The sequence below is a fragment of the Dryobates pubescens genome, chromosome 3 (assembly GCF_014839835.1).
Source record: "Dryobates pubescens isolate bDryPub1 chromosome 3, bDryPub1.pri, whole genome shotgun sequence".
Classification (NCBI taxonomy): Eukaryota; Metazoa; Chordata; class Aves; order Piciformes; family Picidae; genus Dryobates; species Dryobates pubescens.
In genome coordinates this window covers 48206307-48224158 of record NC_071614.1, presented here as the reverse complement: position 1 = coordinate 48224158, position 17852 = coordinate 48206307, and the positions used below count along the sequence as shown (strand labels likewise).

General features: G+C 41.0%; 1 protein-coding gene across 6 annotated transcripts in view; it reads right to left on the bottom strand.

Annotated features, from left to right (window-relative positions):
* Nucleotides 1–17852, bottom strand: part of MACROD2 (mono-ADP ribosylhydrolase 2) — a 1047040-nt gene that overhangs the window by 350598 nt on the left and 678590 nt on the right. For all 6 annotated transcript variants that reach the window (XM_054180117.1, XM_054180116.1, XM_054180112.1 and 3 more), the window contains exon 7: nucleotides 3437–3467. In XM_054180117.1, the coding sequence (XP_054036092.1) occupies nucleotides 3437–3467 (31 nt within the window). The remainder of the gene's footprint in view (nucleotides 1–3436; nucleotides 3468–17852) is intronic.

Here is a 17852-nt window from a genome sequence, read left to right as displayed (position 1 = left end):
TGGAACTTCGTGCTCTTGATGTAAAGGAAAGCATTTATTGCCACAAAAGAGAGGAACCCAGGAATCCAGAGGGAAATAAGTCTTCACCATCTTTGCCTTTGTAGACTGATTCTCAGTTTATAACCACATTAGACCGTTGGAATGTGCTGCCCAGGGAGGTGGTGGAGTCGCTGTCACTGGAGGTGTTTAGGAAGAGACTGGATGGAGCGCTTGATGCCGTGGTTTAGTTGATTAGATAGTGTTGGGTGATAGGTTGGACTCTGTGACCTCAAAGGTCTTTTCCAACCTGATTAATTCTGTTCTATTCTATTCTAGAGATGAAAGAGATCTCTTCGGAAAAGATAACACCTCATCCTTTTGTCTTTCTCTTCTTGTGAGTAGATTCATAGAATTTCATAGAATGGTTTAGGTTAGAAGGGACCTTAAAGATCATCTAGTTCCAACCCTTGGCCCATGGCAGGGACACCTTCCACTAGACCATCTTGCTCAAGGCCTCATCCATTCTGTCCTTGAACATCTCCAGGGAGGGGGCATCCATAACTTCCCTTGGCAACCTGTTCCAGTGTCTCACCATCCACACCGTAAAAATTTTCTTTCTAATATCCAGTCTAAGTCTATCACCATCCAGCTTCAATCCGTTCTCTCTCATTCTATCTCCACAAGCCCTTGCACAAAGTCCCTTCCCAGCTGTCTTGGAGTCCCCCTTCAGGTACAGGAACACTGCTATAAGGTCTCCCTGCTACAAGATCCTACTTGGTTTGCATTCCTTACAAGCAGTCAGCATAGGTTGCTTTCCACTTAATTTTTTAAAGATTTAATCCCTCACTGGAAGCTATCAGACCTCTAAACCAAAGATCCCTCATGAGCAAATCTGTTGCCAGAGCTCTTTAAATAGAAGAATACTAAAAAACATAACATAAAAAATAAAAACAAAGTTTTGACTCCTGGCACAGTGCCTTAATGGAAAACTAACTTCTTGGGGCTTTAACTCATTCAAGCTGGAACATCCATGGTACTTCAGGCAGGGATGGAACATCAGGAAAGTGTTTGGGGAGAAAAACCAGACCTTTCCTCTATTCAACACCCTTCTCATGAAAAGCAACATACCCTTTGCCAAAATCTCAGAAACAGGCTTGCTTGCTTGTTTCTTCTCAATTTCCTTTTTATGGGAGAAATGGAATGCTCTGCAATGATGCAAACAGGAAAGGATTGCTCTCCAGAGAAGTGTGACTACTCTCTCCTAACAATAATAGAAAAGGCAAGCAATCTATGCAACTACAAGAACACAATCCAGATTCTTAAACTGGATACACTCAGCTGCAAATGTGTCTGCTTCCATTCGGAGGTGAAACTCAATTCTCAGCCAAGGATTTCTGAAGGGACAGCATTTGTTCATATGGATCCAAGGTAAGAAATCAAGTCTGCATGTTCCTTCAATAATACTTTATTGAGATAGGCCACTAACTGCACAATTCCATAAAGCAATGCTAATCAGCTTGGCCTCCAGGAATGAAGCCGATTCATTTGCTTATCTAGATGGTGACTTGTGCATGTATAGATGGGAAAACAAAAGCAGAAAGATGAAAGCAAACCTTCGTGGGTTTTGGGTGTAATTTACACCTCAAACACATCACACAGCATAACATTAGTACTGCAACTGCTATCAAACATTCTTGAAAATGGTGACACCCAAAGCCTGATGCAGGGTTTCCTGTTTAATTACTACTTTCAGGCAGTATATCTGAAAGTCTCTAAAGTAGTGGAGTACCTCTTTCATTGAAGAATTAAAAAGTATTTATTAAAATGTAGACAGTACAAGCAGGTACTGATTTCCCAAAACAAACAAAGAAAAGCAGCCTCAGAAGAACTGCCTTTTAGCAGAAATGTATCTTAGTTAATTTCCAAAGGTGAAAGTGGCAAACAATTACTAAAAAAGCACTTGCCATGCTATATAACGTTTCAGTAATGCCACAGCTTTGCAGTTAAACCCTATGCTAATGTCAGGAAAAGCATCTATTACGTCAGGGAAAAACCCCTCAAGATTCCTACCAGACACCCTTTCCAACTTTCTTTACTGATTTAAGAAACCACATTGCCCACCTGCTAAGAACTTTTGTATTAACTGGGCCAGTTCTAAAATACACCAAGCTATTACTGTTTGTACATTCCACTTGCTTGTAATTTCTATATATTTTCAACACAACACCTAGTTTTGTAAACTAATAACAAAATGTGACTATAGTCAAGATCAAGAACTAAGATGCAGAGGTCCTCTGAAACTTCATGAGGTGGAACAAAACTGAGGACTAAGATGGAGCTTTATCTGAAATCATATTTATGCTCAATGACTTCTGTGGAAATGTCTGTGGAAATGGTATTTGCCATTTCTGCATATAATACAAGCATTTGCCATTTTCTGCAATAATACAAGAACAGTTCAAGTAGAAAAAGAAAGAGCACCCAAGGCAATTTAGATTTTACCTTCTGAAGCCTAAATTCAGATTTGCAGTCATCAATCAACCCATTCTAAACAGGAGGTCCTTGAAAAAGAACACGCCCCTCTAAATATTCCTGTCATTTTTCTTCCTTCTGCATCTGCAGTATCAGATGAGTCAAAGCTCAAATCACTTTATCCAGAAATTACTGTCTGCTATTTCCCCACAGCAGCAGCAGCTATGCCACACTATGGCCCTACATGTGACTCTTTTTTTCCTTCATATTGCTGCATAGCATGGATCTTTAAAACCTTTCAATGGGACAAGTCATCCAACTTACTACCACATTTACGCATTTGCTGAGCCTAAGTGGAAGAAAAATCAGCCTGTATTATTTGTAAATTAAAACATACTGTTGTCCCCATGTAATTTGCACATGAGGTCATGTTTTTCCATATTCTAAGTATCAAACAGCTTGTCTTTTCCTCTCTTCAAACATCATGCCCACCTCTTCCGCAATGTCAAACCAAAGAGCAGTTCACTATTAGTGATGGATTGCCTTTACATTACAACAAAGCCGTTCTTCAGGCAATATTAATTTGCATGTAAATTCATAAATTAAAAATTATCTCCACTCTGGACATTAGGGAATTTTGCTTGCTCACCTTCTGGATGGAAAATTTTGCCAACCACCTATATTTCTCTGTAGAAGCCACGGCAATGTGTTTGAGTTATCAGAGCTGCAGAACTGCAATCGCTGTTGTGGGCTTCAGCTCCCAAGCTTAGGATTGTGCTAAGGGCTGCACAACAATATCTCACTTATCAGCATTAATACTATCCAGTCCTAGTCAAAGGCTTTGAGTCCCTGTTATTTAACACAGCATAAATAGATTCACAAGCCAAAAAGACTGATGGATATCTAATATGAAATATCACTTTTTAAAGCAACAATCATAGGCAAAACCAAGTAAGCAGTAAGTGACATCTAAGGTCTTACTTACCATAAATTCCTGTTGAAATACAGGGAAATGCCTGCGAAACAAATGAAAGAAAAAAAAATCAGTGGGATTTCTGCTTGTTGTACTTGTTACCAAAACAAAAGGTATTTTAAAATGCCTGTTTCTCAACATCCAGAAATTACGTGTTCTAGTCTTCACTATTACAGGTATTTCCAAATCATTACATGAAACCTATTCTGTGTATTTTCCTTGCTGCCGTGTTAACAGGGCCGCATTCTTCTTCTCTTCTTGAGCTATGAGCAATGTGTGAACCCAGAATTATGAACTTGCCTTTTGAGCTAAAAAAAAATGAATGCAATAAGCTAAAAAATAACACCATAAGATAGGGTGGTAAAAAAAATAAAAGAAAAGAAATCATATTCTCTGGGTAGAGTTGGAGAATGTTTCTTCTGCAGTAAAATAAACTTGGCCAGCTTAAACCCTGCCCTCTCCTGCCTCTTTGATGTGTCCTTGTTCACTCTTTTTGTTGTTGTTGTTTCAGAACCTTTCATTTTTAACATTAGCTCTTTCAAACCTGTGGTTTTTATGGTGTGACCCAACAGAGCTGTGCTGGTGCAAGTCAAAGGTTTTCAAACTGATGCAGGGAGAGGAACTAGAAAGTGCTGGGTGGGGAAAAACAAAATAAGAGAGAGAAGAAGATATAATTTTGGGTCAGCTTGGACACCAAATAAAATATATCATGCAACAAGAGATGGCTGTAGACGCTGTGCCAGCAAGAACAACAATTTCCTCTTCTAGCTCTATGTGATGTCTAGAGATTTGCATTTCTGTGAGCCGGAGTCAGTTTTCAACCACAAGAAACCAAAGCTGTGGTTTCACAAGAGAGACAATTTTCTTTGAGTGCAGTTGATATGTGATACCACCTTTTCCTCCCACCTTTGGACTGACAGCAAACAGCTCAAAGGTACAAGTGCACCTGTGACCAAAGTCTCAAATATCAACCCTCAGGCTCCCTCCAGATCCCCTGGCGATGAGTCATCATACAAAAGAAAGGAATGCTTCTTTACTTAATCACACAGGAAAACATTATTCAAAGCTAATGCTTGCTTTATATTTAACCAGGGAATTAATTAGGGAATGGTGATTAAGAAGGAGAGGTCTAATGGAAAGAATATATCCTCCCCTCCCTTCTGCAAATACTTAAGTGGGGGAGAACTACAGTCTCATTCCTTCTCACAAGCACTACAATTTACATCCTGAAAAATACTTAGCTTTGTAGTTTGTACCCAATAAATCACAACGAATCAGCTCTTTAAGGAAACGAGGAATGGAGTAGAAAAAAACACCCAACACACACACACAGTTACAGAGCTCAGGCTGAGGTGGCAACAGATGCTCCAGTAGTAAGAGAGAGGCATAAAGGATGATTTTGTCCAGTTAAGCAGCAGATCTTAGAATTTACCACTGTTTGAAGTTTTATATATTCAGAGAGAATTGCTCCAAACAAGCGTTCTGTTTTCCATTCTTTTCCATGACCTAAGTAACAGCACATAATTTAGATCCTCTGGGAACAAGTATCAAAGAATTCGAGGTCCCTTCTCTTACTGGTCCCATAATTCTAAGCAATGGGGAAGGGCCCTGCAGCACCTCTGAAATCCTATTGGTCCTACAGTTTCTTGGGCAGCACCATACACAGTGCCCACAAGATACAGCACCCGTGACTTCAGCTCCCCACACATGTGTTAAAGCTACCTGCCTGGGGGACCACAGGTTGGGGTGGCTCTGCAGCCTCCAGGCAGCAAAAGATCAGCATGCACCAGTTTCCCCAACACTGCTGCAGATTTATCACCTGCACAAAGCAAAGGGTATTTGGCTGTCATGGTGTCCAAGCAAGACATCTCCTTAAAGCCCTGATGGTGATCCTGAGGGATTTACAAACCAGCCACTGCACTATGGGATGGGCTCAGTGCATGCTGTCAAGATCTTGCACCACAGCTGTGTTTACTGGGTGCCTGAAGGGAAGCCTGCAGGCTCCAGGGAACTGGGCTTCCTTTCCATCTTTGCTCAGAAAAGAGAAGATTAGACAACTGCATTTTCAGCATTGCATGGCAGGCCCTGTCGCATTTGTTCATCTCCATTCGCAGAACACGCTGCTCTGAGGCTGTTTAGCAAGCTTTAGCTAACAATTTGTGTGCTGTGCGTGTTTCTGAATACCTACTTCAAAATTACTGCATAGACACATCATAATCATTGCCTTGCTTTCAGTTTCTGTCATGCAGCTGAAACATATCTGAATGGAGCTACATGAGTGTGTAAAATCCCATCAAAACCCTTCCAAATACCAGTCAGTCCCACAACCTACATGAGCTCTGCCCTCTCCCTCATTCAGAGATGATCACAGCATATCACCAGCAGATGTTACTTCATAAAATGTGACAGTGCTTTTATTCATTCAAGAAAGGCCCATGCCCAAGATCACATATTAACTGTGTTTTCTCTTGGCTCCTAGGGAGACAATTTAGTCTAGAGGCCAGGTTGAAATTGCTGACAGAGCAGTAATGGGGATCTCACAGCACGGATATCAACATGCTACAATATTTGGCTTATGGACAAAAGATGTTAAGGTTTCTGACCTTCTCTGTGCATAATAATTTCTTAATTATGTATATGATTTCAATAAAAATTCAATTTCACAGCAGGAAACACACATTCCTATTTCTATGATAAAATGTTTCTCATCTTAATTTGTGGCTGGTAACTGCCATTTATTGACTAACCCTCAATTTCTTCACTACTGAAATCTCACGTTTGTGTTACTTCAGGGCTAACAACAAATGCCTCCCTGATAGCAATCAAAACAGATACAGCTCTGGAGTACACAAATAGTAATGGTGAGAGCTTCCTACTACTACGTTACTGCCATCATCTAGAGAAAAAAAAAAAGGCTAAATTTAATCAGCTGTGTGAGTACTGTAAGACTGGAATTGATTTAATTCCTCCAGGAGAGGATGTGGGCGCTCAGCCTCTGGTACTTTTTGATCTAATGTTTCTTTACTAAGGCTGCAGCAGCAGTGCTAATTAGGATGAAATGTAATGCAGTTTCATGAGGAAAATTTACAATAGTCGCCATGTGGAGGCCAAGTTGGACTCTTAGACATTTCAATAAGAGGGACCTGGGTATTTAAATACTTAAGGGCTTATCTACAACAAGGGGTTCTAGTTCACACTGAGCTGCAATGTATTAACTGTTATACATTAGATGAATACAATTGCTATGTCTACATGACCAGATGCCTCCTCCTGCAGTACTAATAATTGCTTCCACAGAGCAAGGACTTTCTTCAAATTAAGTGCTCGGCATTCTGCACTGGCATCCCAGTGCCATTTCTGCCACAACCAAGCCACATACAAGGTAAGCACTTTTCTTCCAGCACATAACACAGCAGACAAAAATAACATCAAACACAAATTTCTTTTCATCACCTCATGAAGCAGATTAAGTAATACTCCCAGTTAAAAGCCGTTCTTCCTATGCAACCTGCATTACTGAAGCGTTGCAAAGAGCTCACAAACTTTTAAAGAAGTTTTTCTTTGTTTGTTAACTAAAATTGTAAGTAAAAACAATTTTTAACTAATGGTCCAAACAAGCCAAATATCCTAACATCTCTAGGTTGTGTTACTCACAAAAAACCCCACACAAACAAAGAAACCACCACACAGCAAAACAAAGCCAGCACAATCTTCTTCAGCAAGTTCAAGATAACAAACATTCCTCTCAGGGGGAAAAAAAAATGGCCATGTACTTTATGCTTTCTTTGACTTTTATCTTGGTCTCTCACCACTTCCAACATCACAGAGGAAAATCTGACCAAACTTGAGTATGTTAAAAAGGACTATTGTTCTTAGCATCTTGGTTTGGAGGAGCAGTGTTGGAACTTTGAGACAGCAAACATGTTCCATACACTTTCAGCACTCTGGGATCTGTGATAGAGGCATTTTGTTAGAGGAGGTGCACATAACTAACAATGGGAAAACACTTCATTCCACAAACAGCTACTTCTTTCCAGAAGCTGCCTCTCCACCTCCCTCTTCTTTTCCATTAACTGAAGTACCAGCCAACCTTTGCTCAATGAAAAAAATGTCCTCCTGCATCAGCTTAAGTTGGGCTACTTCCCCTCCCTTGTCAGATTCCTCCAGAGCCTGGGTACCTCTACATGTTCCTGAACTACCTGCCTTTATCCCCTCGACATTGCTAGTTGTGTGTTCAGGGACTCTCTTTCCGACCTTCTGCATTCTATATGCCAGCAAGTGGGCTGTTGCTCCAGATCTTGGCTTCAAGTACTGCACCAGTGCAACTTTCTTTTCCACAGTGGCTAAGAAAACAATATACAGTTGTTTCTCTTTGACTGTTCTTTAAAGGACCAAAGCCAATTAACTTGCCCTTCACTTTAAAATGCTATCACTCACAGCACCTTGGCATCATTAAGAAACTGCAGAAGCACTAATAACCAAAGAAAGACCTGAAGCTCCATACACCCAAATGCCAAAACACTCTCCATGGCAGGTAAGGAAAAACTTGAATCCTTGCTTCAATAGAAGAATGCCCCACTCCTGCCACCAGGAGAACATGACCCATGCTCTCTTACAGTGCCTCAGTTTATTATTTTTAAAGTTGGACTGAAGTTTTCATTTTTCAGCTTCCTTCCTTCATCAAAATATTCCAGCAAGGTGAGTTCCTCTGTGCAGTAGGCATTCTTGTCTCAGAAGTTGCACCATGAGCACCTTTGCCAGATTGTTTGTCCTACAGTTGGCAATTGCCTCATGAACTGAAGTGGCAGGTGAGTGGGCAGAGAGAAAATTGCTTGTTTAAGAGCAGCCCTGACAACACTGCTCTGCTGTGATTCACGAAGGTGAATGCCAGGGGACTCTGTAGAGGTAAAGCAGAGAGTTAAAAGGTAAAGCTGCCTATTCTAGAATGAGCTCTGCTGCATGAAGTACAATACAGGACTTTTCAGACCTTGAGTTCTTGTGTGTGCTTTCAAGAACTTCACTGTAAATAGATATACATTTGTCATAAATTTATGGAACACTACAGTTCTAGTTTCCTTGGCAATTTACTACGTCTATGAATTGTCATTACTGCCTAAAGTCCATGCTCTCCTCCAGGAAAAAAAGCGAACCAACGTGTTTAGATAGCACACTATGAATATATTTTAACATACAACACCAAAAAGCTGTGTCCTGTGCATCATGCCACGGTGAAGTGCTGTTTTAAGACTGTGGCACAGCACTATGAAAGCCAAGTTTCAGCTGAAGCTCCAAGTAAACCAATTTAAATTATATCAGTGGTTTGAATAATGAATCATTTATTTTCATGAGATTTTATGATTTTAATTTAGTGGATAAAGAGGTGTAGTGGGAAACAGAGGACACTTTTGGGGTGCTACAATGGCAGGGAATATACAGGACCTCATCCAGGGAAGATGGGAGAGAGCTCAGAGTGTTTTGACACAACCACATTGGGTTTTTCATTTCCTATGTTTGCCCATTGATGTGCATTTTGTAGTCCTCACCACCCCAAGGTATTGCTGACATTTGGAGATGAATTACAGTTGTCAGGCTGGAATATGAAACTGCAGAGAAAGCATTGTCCTGAATGAACTTAGTGAAAATATTTCAGTTCTTTTAGTGGCAGAAAATGATATTTAACCATCAGTTGCACATGCACTGTCTCATTGTAGTAATTATTTCCAAGGTACAAGCAGAAGGATTTGAAACTGGAAACCCTTCAAGCTCATCCATGCCCATCTCGGCAGCTTCCAGCTGGACAGCTGGTACACACAAAGATAACATCAGATGTGCACAACAGCACCACTGCACAAGCATTTCAGTACAGCATTAACACCAACACTCACAGACCCATTTTAGATTAAATCATCTTTTGTGCAGACACTAACTTGTGGTATGCAACCACAAGTAGCACCATCTACACCCACAGCTCAACAAAGGGATGATCTGTAGAGCTGAGGGACAGTGAGAGTGATCTAAGTGCAGTAACTAACCATCCCTAAATCTAGCATCAACCACTGCAAACTCCAGGAAAACCAGCAAATTACTGCTCCTTTCCCTTGTCATGACCATTAATTTGCCCTAACTCAAACTCTGTGAGCCTAAACAGTCTGAGCCCAGTTGCAGCATTGTATTCCCATGTTCCCCAACTAACTTCAGTATCAGCTGCACTGATACTTCTGTTGATCAGTCAAAGCTCCTAGAAAATTTGGTGCCTTAGATGCTTTCCAAAGCTACATGCATCTAACTTCAAAAAGCTCAATGAAACTACAAGCTTCAGGGTCCAATGTGCTGCTTAAGCTGCACAAGATATTCACATACACATTGGAGATATCAGTAACATGAAACATTGAGTCAAATGTCACTACTTCTAGTCGATCAAACTTATAAACCAAACCATTTTGTAAATTGCTAACACCAGCCTGCTGCCTTTTACAAATCCTTTTACTACTATTTGGAAGCAAGGTAGAATAAAAACATACATTATTTCCCTAGCAATCTCCTGCCATAAATTCTCTATTTGCCATCATTGTGAACTGTAATTTAACAAGCAGCAAGTTTTGCAAGTAACTATCATTCAAAGAACACTCACTAATAGAAAACTGTAATGCAATTCCATATCCTGAAAATGAAAGAAGAACAATTAAATGGAAGAACTGAATACAAGAATGTCTAAACTCAGTTTTCATTACAGACCCTATTTGCATGTTTATTAATTTGTCCTTAAAGAATACCAAAGTGATTATTGTCTCAAAAAAAATTAGTCTCTTGAATATGGCAGATCACACACAAACCTTTATACACTCGCAAGAGATTCCTCATTCACATGCTGGCAAGTTTATGACGTACTGCACACAGCTGTTCAGCACAGCCAGAAATGCTGGGGAATTTTCTGGTAGAAACATCAGCATCCAGCTATTTTACACACCTTAAAGTTCACATGCCAGCTATGTGAAGGTTCTCAAAGGATGCTGATAGCTGACAAAATACTGATCAAGCAAGCACAGCTGAAGTTCAGGTTGAGACCCAATGTGAAAGGTCCTTTCTGTATTAGAATAGAATAGAATAAACCAGGTTGGAAGAGACCTTCAAGATCATCATGTCCAACCTATCATCCAACACTACCCAATCAACTAAACCATGGAACCAAACATCCTGTCAAGCCTCGCCCTGAACACCCCCAGCGATGGCGACCCCCCCACCTCCTCAGGCAGCCCATTCCAGTGAGCAATCACTCTCTCTGTGTAAAACTTCCTCCTAACCTCCAGCCTAAACCTCCCCTGACGCAGCCTGAGACTGTGCCCTCTTGTTCTGGTACTGGTTGCCTGGGAGAAGAGACCAACCTCTGCCTCACTACAACCTCCCTTCAGGTAGTTGTAGAGAGCAATAAGGTCACCCCTGAATCTCCTCCTCTCCAGGCTAAGCAACCCCAGCTCCCTCAATCTCTCCTCATAGGGCTTGTGCTCCAAGCCCCTCACCAACTTTGTTGCCCTTTTCTGGACATGCTCCAGCAAGTCAACCTCCTTCCTAAACTGAGGGGCCCAGAACTGGACACAGGACTCGAGGTGCGGCCTAACCAGTGCAGTGTACAGGGGCAGAATGACCTCCCTGCTCCGGCTGGCCACACTGTTCCTGATTGTGGCTCAAGACCTTTCTATGCACCTTCATTAACCAAAATTTATATTGCACAGTTGAAGGACAGTAGCTTTAGCAAATGATGAACAGTACTAATTAAAACAAAAATCTGACAGCTGGGTGGCAAGTGATTACTGAGAGAGGGGACCTGTCACAAAGCTACCAAAGGTTGGCTGAAGGACTCCTGTTTAGTAAAAATAATTTGCAACGAGCACATAGAGCACATCATAGTATCTCAGAAAACACAGAAATCCAGAACAAATGGGTGTCATTTTCTGAGAGGACCTCTACACATTTCCCCTCCTGTTCACTCCTAAAGACTGCTCCAGATATATATTTACCACGGAGACTGCAGGTCTGTTTGTTTACACAAAAGAGAAGTTACTGAGAGAGGTTAAAAGGGCCAGAAGAAGATCTTTAATATTTCCTGTTAACCAAACTAAACAGATCAAGGGGCTGTGGTCAGGGGAGATCTTCCTTTGATGATCTGTCTGCCACAAAAGCAGAAATGTTCTCATTGTCTCATCTTGTATAATTTGTGAAAATTTAGTTTAATTTTTGCTGAAATAATTAGACAACTTCAACCAAAGCACATTCACTCAATAAGAACATGGGGAAAAAAATACTAAGGAATTCATACTAAGATTTGCAAATTATTTTTAGCTGCTGTGCATCCTAACTTTATATGAAATTAAAACAGATTTTTTGAAGAGCAGCTGCTATGGTGAGCTAAGCAAGATTGTAGAGCACTGAATTAACTTAAGATTCATTACTTGAGAAATTTCACTGAATTTTTAGTTAAAATTTTTCAGATTTATTATCTTTCAGTAATCAAAAGTGATAGCTCAATTAACTGTCTGGGTAAAGACTTGGGTTGAAAGTTGGTCAAATACCTTTCCCTAAGTACAAACCCAGTTGTGGGGTGGGGGCTGTCTGTTCGTATTCTAAATTATTTGCACATTTGCAGTTAGACTGAAAAGCTATATTTAGAAATCCCCAGAAATGAAATGGTATGCTTCAAACAATTGCAGAATAGCTGAGGTTGGGAAGCACCTCTAGATCTTGCCTAGTGTAACCCACCTGTTCAAAGCAGGGTCACTTAAAGCTGGTGGCCAGGATCACAGCCAGTCAGGCTGAAACGTCTCCAAAGGTGAAGACTCCACTACCTCTATGGGCAACCTGTTCTGCTGCTTGACTAACCTCAGAGTAAATATGTGATTCCTTATGTTTAAATGATTTTCTGTATTTCAGTTTGCTCTCACTGCCTCTTGTCCACTGAGAATAAGTACTCAGCACTACTCCCATCCATCAGGCATTCATATCCATTGATACCACTGAGTTTTCTCTTCTGCAGGCTGAACAGTCTCTCAGCACCTCCCTTCTTTGGAACACAGTCATCTTTGTGGAGCTTCACAGAAGTTGCTCTATTATGTCCACGTTTCTCTTCTGCTGGGGAGCCCAAAATTGATCAGCTCTCTTGACCTGCTGGCAACAGTCTTCCTAATACAGCCCAGGAGGCTGATGGCTTTCTTCGCCTCAAGGATGTGTTGCTGGCTCATGGTCAACTTAGTGCCTATCAGGATCACCAGGGCTGCCTCTGCAGAGCTGTTTTCTGTCTGGTCACCCCCCACAGCATGTACTAGTGCATGGGACTGTTCCCTGCCAGGAGCTGGACTTAGCATTTCTCTCCTTCACAAAGGAAGGAGGGAAATGCAAAGTGAAGTTCACGAGGTCCCTTCTGCTCAAATCTTCTGCCTGTAGGGATGCCTCTGAAAGGCAGCAAAACCATCTGGTGCATCAGCTGCTCCTCCCAGCTCTGCATTGTCTGAATATTCCCTGGGGTGCTTTCTGCCCCATCACTGAAGTTGTTAAGGAAGATACTGGCCCCACTACCAGCCCCTGGGGTATGCTACTAGTGACTGGCCTCCAGCTGGACTTTGTGCCACTGACCACAAGGCTTTAATCCCAGCAGCTCAGCCAGTATTCAATTTGCTGCTCACACAAGGGGAAAAAAAATGACAAAAACATAAAAATTGGGTTTATAAGACAGCATCTGCCTAGGATGCTCAGCAGCCATTGCAGTTGAAACACCAATTAAAGCAGCAAAAGCAAAGATGAGGAGGAGGAAAGAATAAAACATCAAATGAGAACTTAGAAGAGATTTATGGTTTTTTTCATATACCAATCCATGCCAAAACTGGCTTGAAATGAACAACAAACTGGGTTTGAACCACATCTGTGACATGTTTTTAGCCCCAGTAGAGAACAGTTATGAGTTTCCTCTATGCCAAAAAGCAAGAAATTTAAAATCCTCTTGCCTTTTTCAAAAAGAGTAACAGACATTCAATCATGCACCCCATACTGCAGCAACCTCTTGGCACTGCAGAGCATGGAGCAGTTGCTAGGTTTGCTTCTAGCCTCTCTCAGTTATCAGCGTCTAAGCGTTTTGTGAAATGCTTGAATGTGCAACTTCCTTCACAAGAAAAACTGACAGAGCCCTTATTACTTTTTTTAATTAAGGGTATTAACTATTTAATTGTGCTCGCTTTGAAACAACTGGCTTCATTTTGGGATTCCAGTTCTTCAGCCTCATGTAATCCATCTTTACAGCAGCATTTGGGCGTTTTACCCCTACCAGCATATTTCTACTCACAAGACCCTGTAGGACCCGCTGACTTCATCTGACATGTGTATTGCTAAGAGGAATGCTAAGATCCCCAGCTTCCTCTCACTTAAGCCATTTTGAGACTGGACTTCTGGCCTGAGGTTCTCTGTAGAGTTAATAAAGAGGGTAATTCAGCTCTTTCAGGTCAAATTAATGGCTCTCATGGGGAATTGCTGACTACAGCGTGGAGCTAGATAACTAAACTACATTCAGGTGAAACAAATATCTCCCTGAGCATAGGAAATCATACATGTTTGCCAGAAAGCACATTCAGGAACTCTCTTTCTCTTGAGTCCTAACCACAGGAATAGTCTTTCCACTGATTCAATATAAAATGACTTCTAATGGAAAATTATGGGTCAAAATTCTCCAGCATCATGAGATCATCCTGGAGGGTAGCTAGACTCACAGATGTGATGGCTAAGGAGAGGATTGAAACAGTCCAGGAAAAGGTCTGTCTGGCACAGTCCTGCCTTACATAGAAATACACACAGTCCAGCACTCAGTAGGTACCTCCAGGATAGCAAACACACTCTGCATCCAGTTTCTTAAAGGGGGCTATTCAGGAACTACACGTCTTTACTCTTGTGCACTGGTCTCATTACCAGGAGCACAACTGGGAAAATCAGGTCTGCTGGCCCCAGCTCAGGCTTCTGGTGGCCCAGGGTGACTTCACGAAGGCTGCAACTGCTGAAATGTGCTCAGACCACAGAGATATGGCAAGCTTGACTTGGGCCCATGCAGGCTGGTTATGAAAGGACAGAGCTAATGCAGCATTAATGTTTCCAGCATACAGGTAATTACATTTACTAATATGTTCCTAATGTCCTCAAATGTAGTGTGTGAGGCCTTGGTTCAGATCAGTGTTGTGCCACATCTGCAGATCAATGCTAGCTTTACATTTACAGTATTTTCAAATGAAAAGAAAAAGGAGTAAGAACACACAAGGCTATATTAACATAAGAGCATCTGAAAAGAGACACTCAGGGACAAAAGTATTTACTAACTGCCATGACAAGAACTGCTTCACCCTTAACAATAGGTAAGCATGTCCTTTCTGTTTCTTCTAGACCAACAAGCCAAGGTAATACCACTGCACCTTTAGTGATTCAGATCTGAGCCGACCTTGCAAGAAAAATCCATTAAACTACATTAACATAGTACTGAGATCTTTCTCTGACAACCAAGAATAATGAGGTAAATTAAGGGCAGATGGATGTTGAGGTTTTCCTCTACATGTCCTTAATTTTGTAGGTTTTAGACATACTGTCTCCCAAACCTCGGTGCAATTTTAGTTTTACTGTTTGTGATATTTATAGCTCCCATTTATATAAGTAATATGTAATTTTAATGCAGGTCTAATAGTTCCAACTGCCATTGACACAGACTGTAAAATGAAAAAGGAAGGATACCTTGTTGAGTAAGATGCTATTTTATTTCCTTCCTACCACCTTAGCCACCGAGATACAGCGAGCTAGTGCCTTATTTGGATTCCAACCTTGCCAAAAGCATCAAAGATCCTCCCAGGTGAAGAGGAGCAGGGCTATGCAATTGATCTCCCCTAACCTGTAACGTCTGTGTCACTCTGGTCCAGGGTGAGCAACTGACATGCATGTTTCTTTTTGAGAGAGGTAAAAGAACCGCCTTGAAGAAGTACATGATGATGAAAGGTAGGAGACAGGAGTAGACCTTGAGAAATGTCAAGGGAGATCACAGTCAAAATTGCCTTCTTTGTCCAGAATAAATAACAGCAGTTGTGGATTACTTGACTGTAATTCTGTTGAGGAGGTCTGGCAACATAAATCACAATAAAGACAACTTGAGACTCTTTCTAAAGACCAAGGAGGTTATTTGTAATTTTGATCTTATTTTCTACTGTCCCCAGGCAGTGTCTCTACAGATGTTTCTATGGCTATTGTGACTCTCCTCAATGCAGTATTTTCCAAGTCCCTATTTAGTCTCTGCTACCACCCCACTCTAGCTTCTCCTGTTCTATCCTTCTCTCCATCCCCCCAAAAAACAGATTGCTGCCATCCACCCTGTTCTGAATTCACTGCTTCCATTATCACTTCCCTTACAGCTGTGGCACATCTGCTTTCAGATCCACTTTATGATTTTTCCTAAGGCCTTGCAGCCCTGCCTTGCTTTCAGCACCACTAGGGCGCCTGTGCACGGAGAGCTGCAGCTACAAGAATCTTGCTACCATCTGCGGCTTGATTCAGAGCCAGTGCAGGCATCAAGAAACCCTTAGTTTGAGCTGCAATACAAATCTTATTTCCACCATTTCTCCTCTTTCAAACTGCTGTTGAATGATGCCCATAAACAAGTCAGGCTGCACCAGCACCAATATTGCCCAAATTGGGTCAGTAACTGTGGATGCCTCATTCCTGGTAGAGTGGGACTGGTTCACTAAATGGAAACTAACACACTGTCTGAAAGACAGTTTGGGAGAAAAAAATCAGTGGCAGTATGTTCAACAGGGCACTCAGAAAATGAGAAGTCCTGACGAAAAGTCAGTCTAGGTTTGCAGATTCTGACATGTTTCTTCATTCTGAGTAGCCCCAACAGCGTTTCGATCAAGTTGAACAAATCTGCATAATGCTTCACTTGGCATCAGTAAATATGTCAGGACATGTTTCAATTAAACTACAAAGTCAATGAAAGAAAGGCCATCACAGATATTGGAAAAGTTAGGATAAAGCCTAACAAACAAACAAAAAAAACCCAAAACTTGCAACAACAAACCCCAAAAAAACAACCGAGCAACAAACCCCCAAACAAACAAAACTGCAGCAAAAACTGAGAATGTGTGGATTTTCTTGAAGTCCTTCCAGCTTTCATTCTCTTACAGATATTTATTCTTTCTTTTATTCTTTCTCTCAGTAGGTTCTCCTGAAGAAACACCAGGTTAATAATTTTTAATGGAAGCACGACTTCAATTTCTTATGTCCTCCTGTTTAACATAATGATCCAGACAGATTTTTTTTTTCCATTGGACTCAAGTAACACTTACTGCCTTGTCAAATTCTCCCTGTTTTCACCTGTTTTGTATGGAAATAACTGGTAGCTATATTTTCAAAACAGTAGAAGTAGCAACAACAGAGTAAGGGCATAAAGATTTCTCCCCTTTCTAAAAAAAAATTACTTTTTTTCCCAAATGAAGATAACTGCACAGAGTAATCAAAACAGAACAGTAAAATATAGCTGTTGCTTTGATTTCCCTGTCTTTCCTGGTTGAGTTGCCCTCAGATGCCCTTTTCATTTAAAAAAAAAAAAAAAGGCATATTGAGAACTTTGTGCTGCTGCTTTCATTTTTTTTTTCTCCTTAAAGGAAAGACAGACATGAAAAGGTCTAAACCAGAGATGCATTATTATTCAAGAAACGTTATAAGGAACAACCATTTGCATTACTAACACTTTACCAGTCATGCAAACCATTTAGTGTGAGAGACAAAAGCAGCATATATACATCTAAACAGCTATGTATGTCAAAGAGATACCAGTTCTGGAGAACAAATACAGCATACAGAGGAAGCTGGGGGGGGGGGGGGGGGGGGGGGGCGGTGTGAGGGTGGTCAAAAACCTCAACAAAACCCAACAACGAAACAACCACCACAAAAAAGAATTCCAAAGCAATGAGGAAAATGGATTCAGTTAAGAACTTGCACTTGTGGGTGGTAAAGGTTTAAGAAACAGGTTTTATAATTTCTCATTTTCAAATACTTGGAAAAGAATTAACTGAGAGGCTGTGTACCATGTGCTATAGTAAACGGGAAATGTTAGTATTAAGGCCCCAGCTCTTCTTTCTCTCTTTTCTCCAAGCTTCCATTGATTTCAGTAGAGAGTTCTGCACATGCAGGGACTCCAAAATGGGGCTCTAATTGCTGGTGTTTTCAGCCTGATGCTAAGGCATTAACACGGAGTAATTTCTATTTGTGCTAATGGAATGTGTATGGCCAATGCTACTTGTTTTGCTTCCTAAGCATATTCCCCTGGTTCTTGTTCTTTTGAGATCTGCTTCAACAGCACACTTCTGTCTTGCATTAAAATAAAGTTATGAAATTCATAACTAAGCAGTGCTTTAAACCA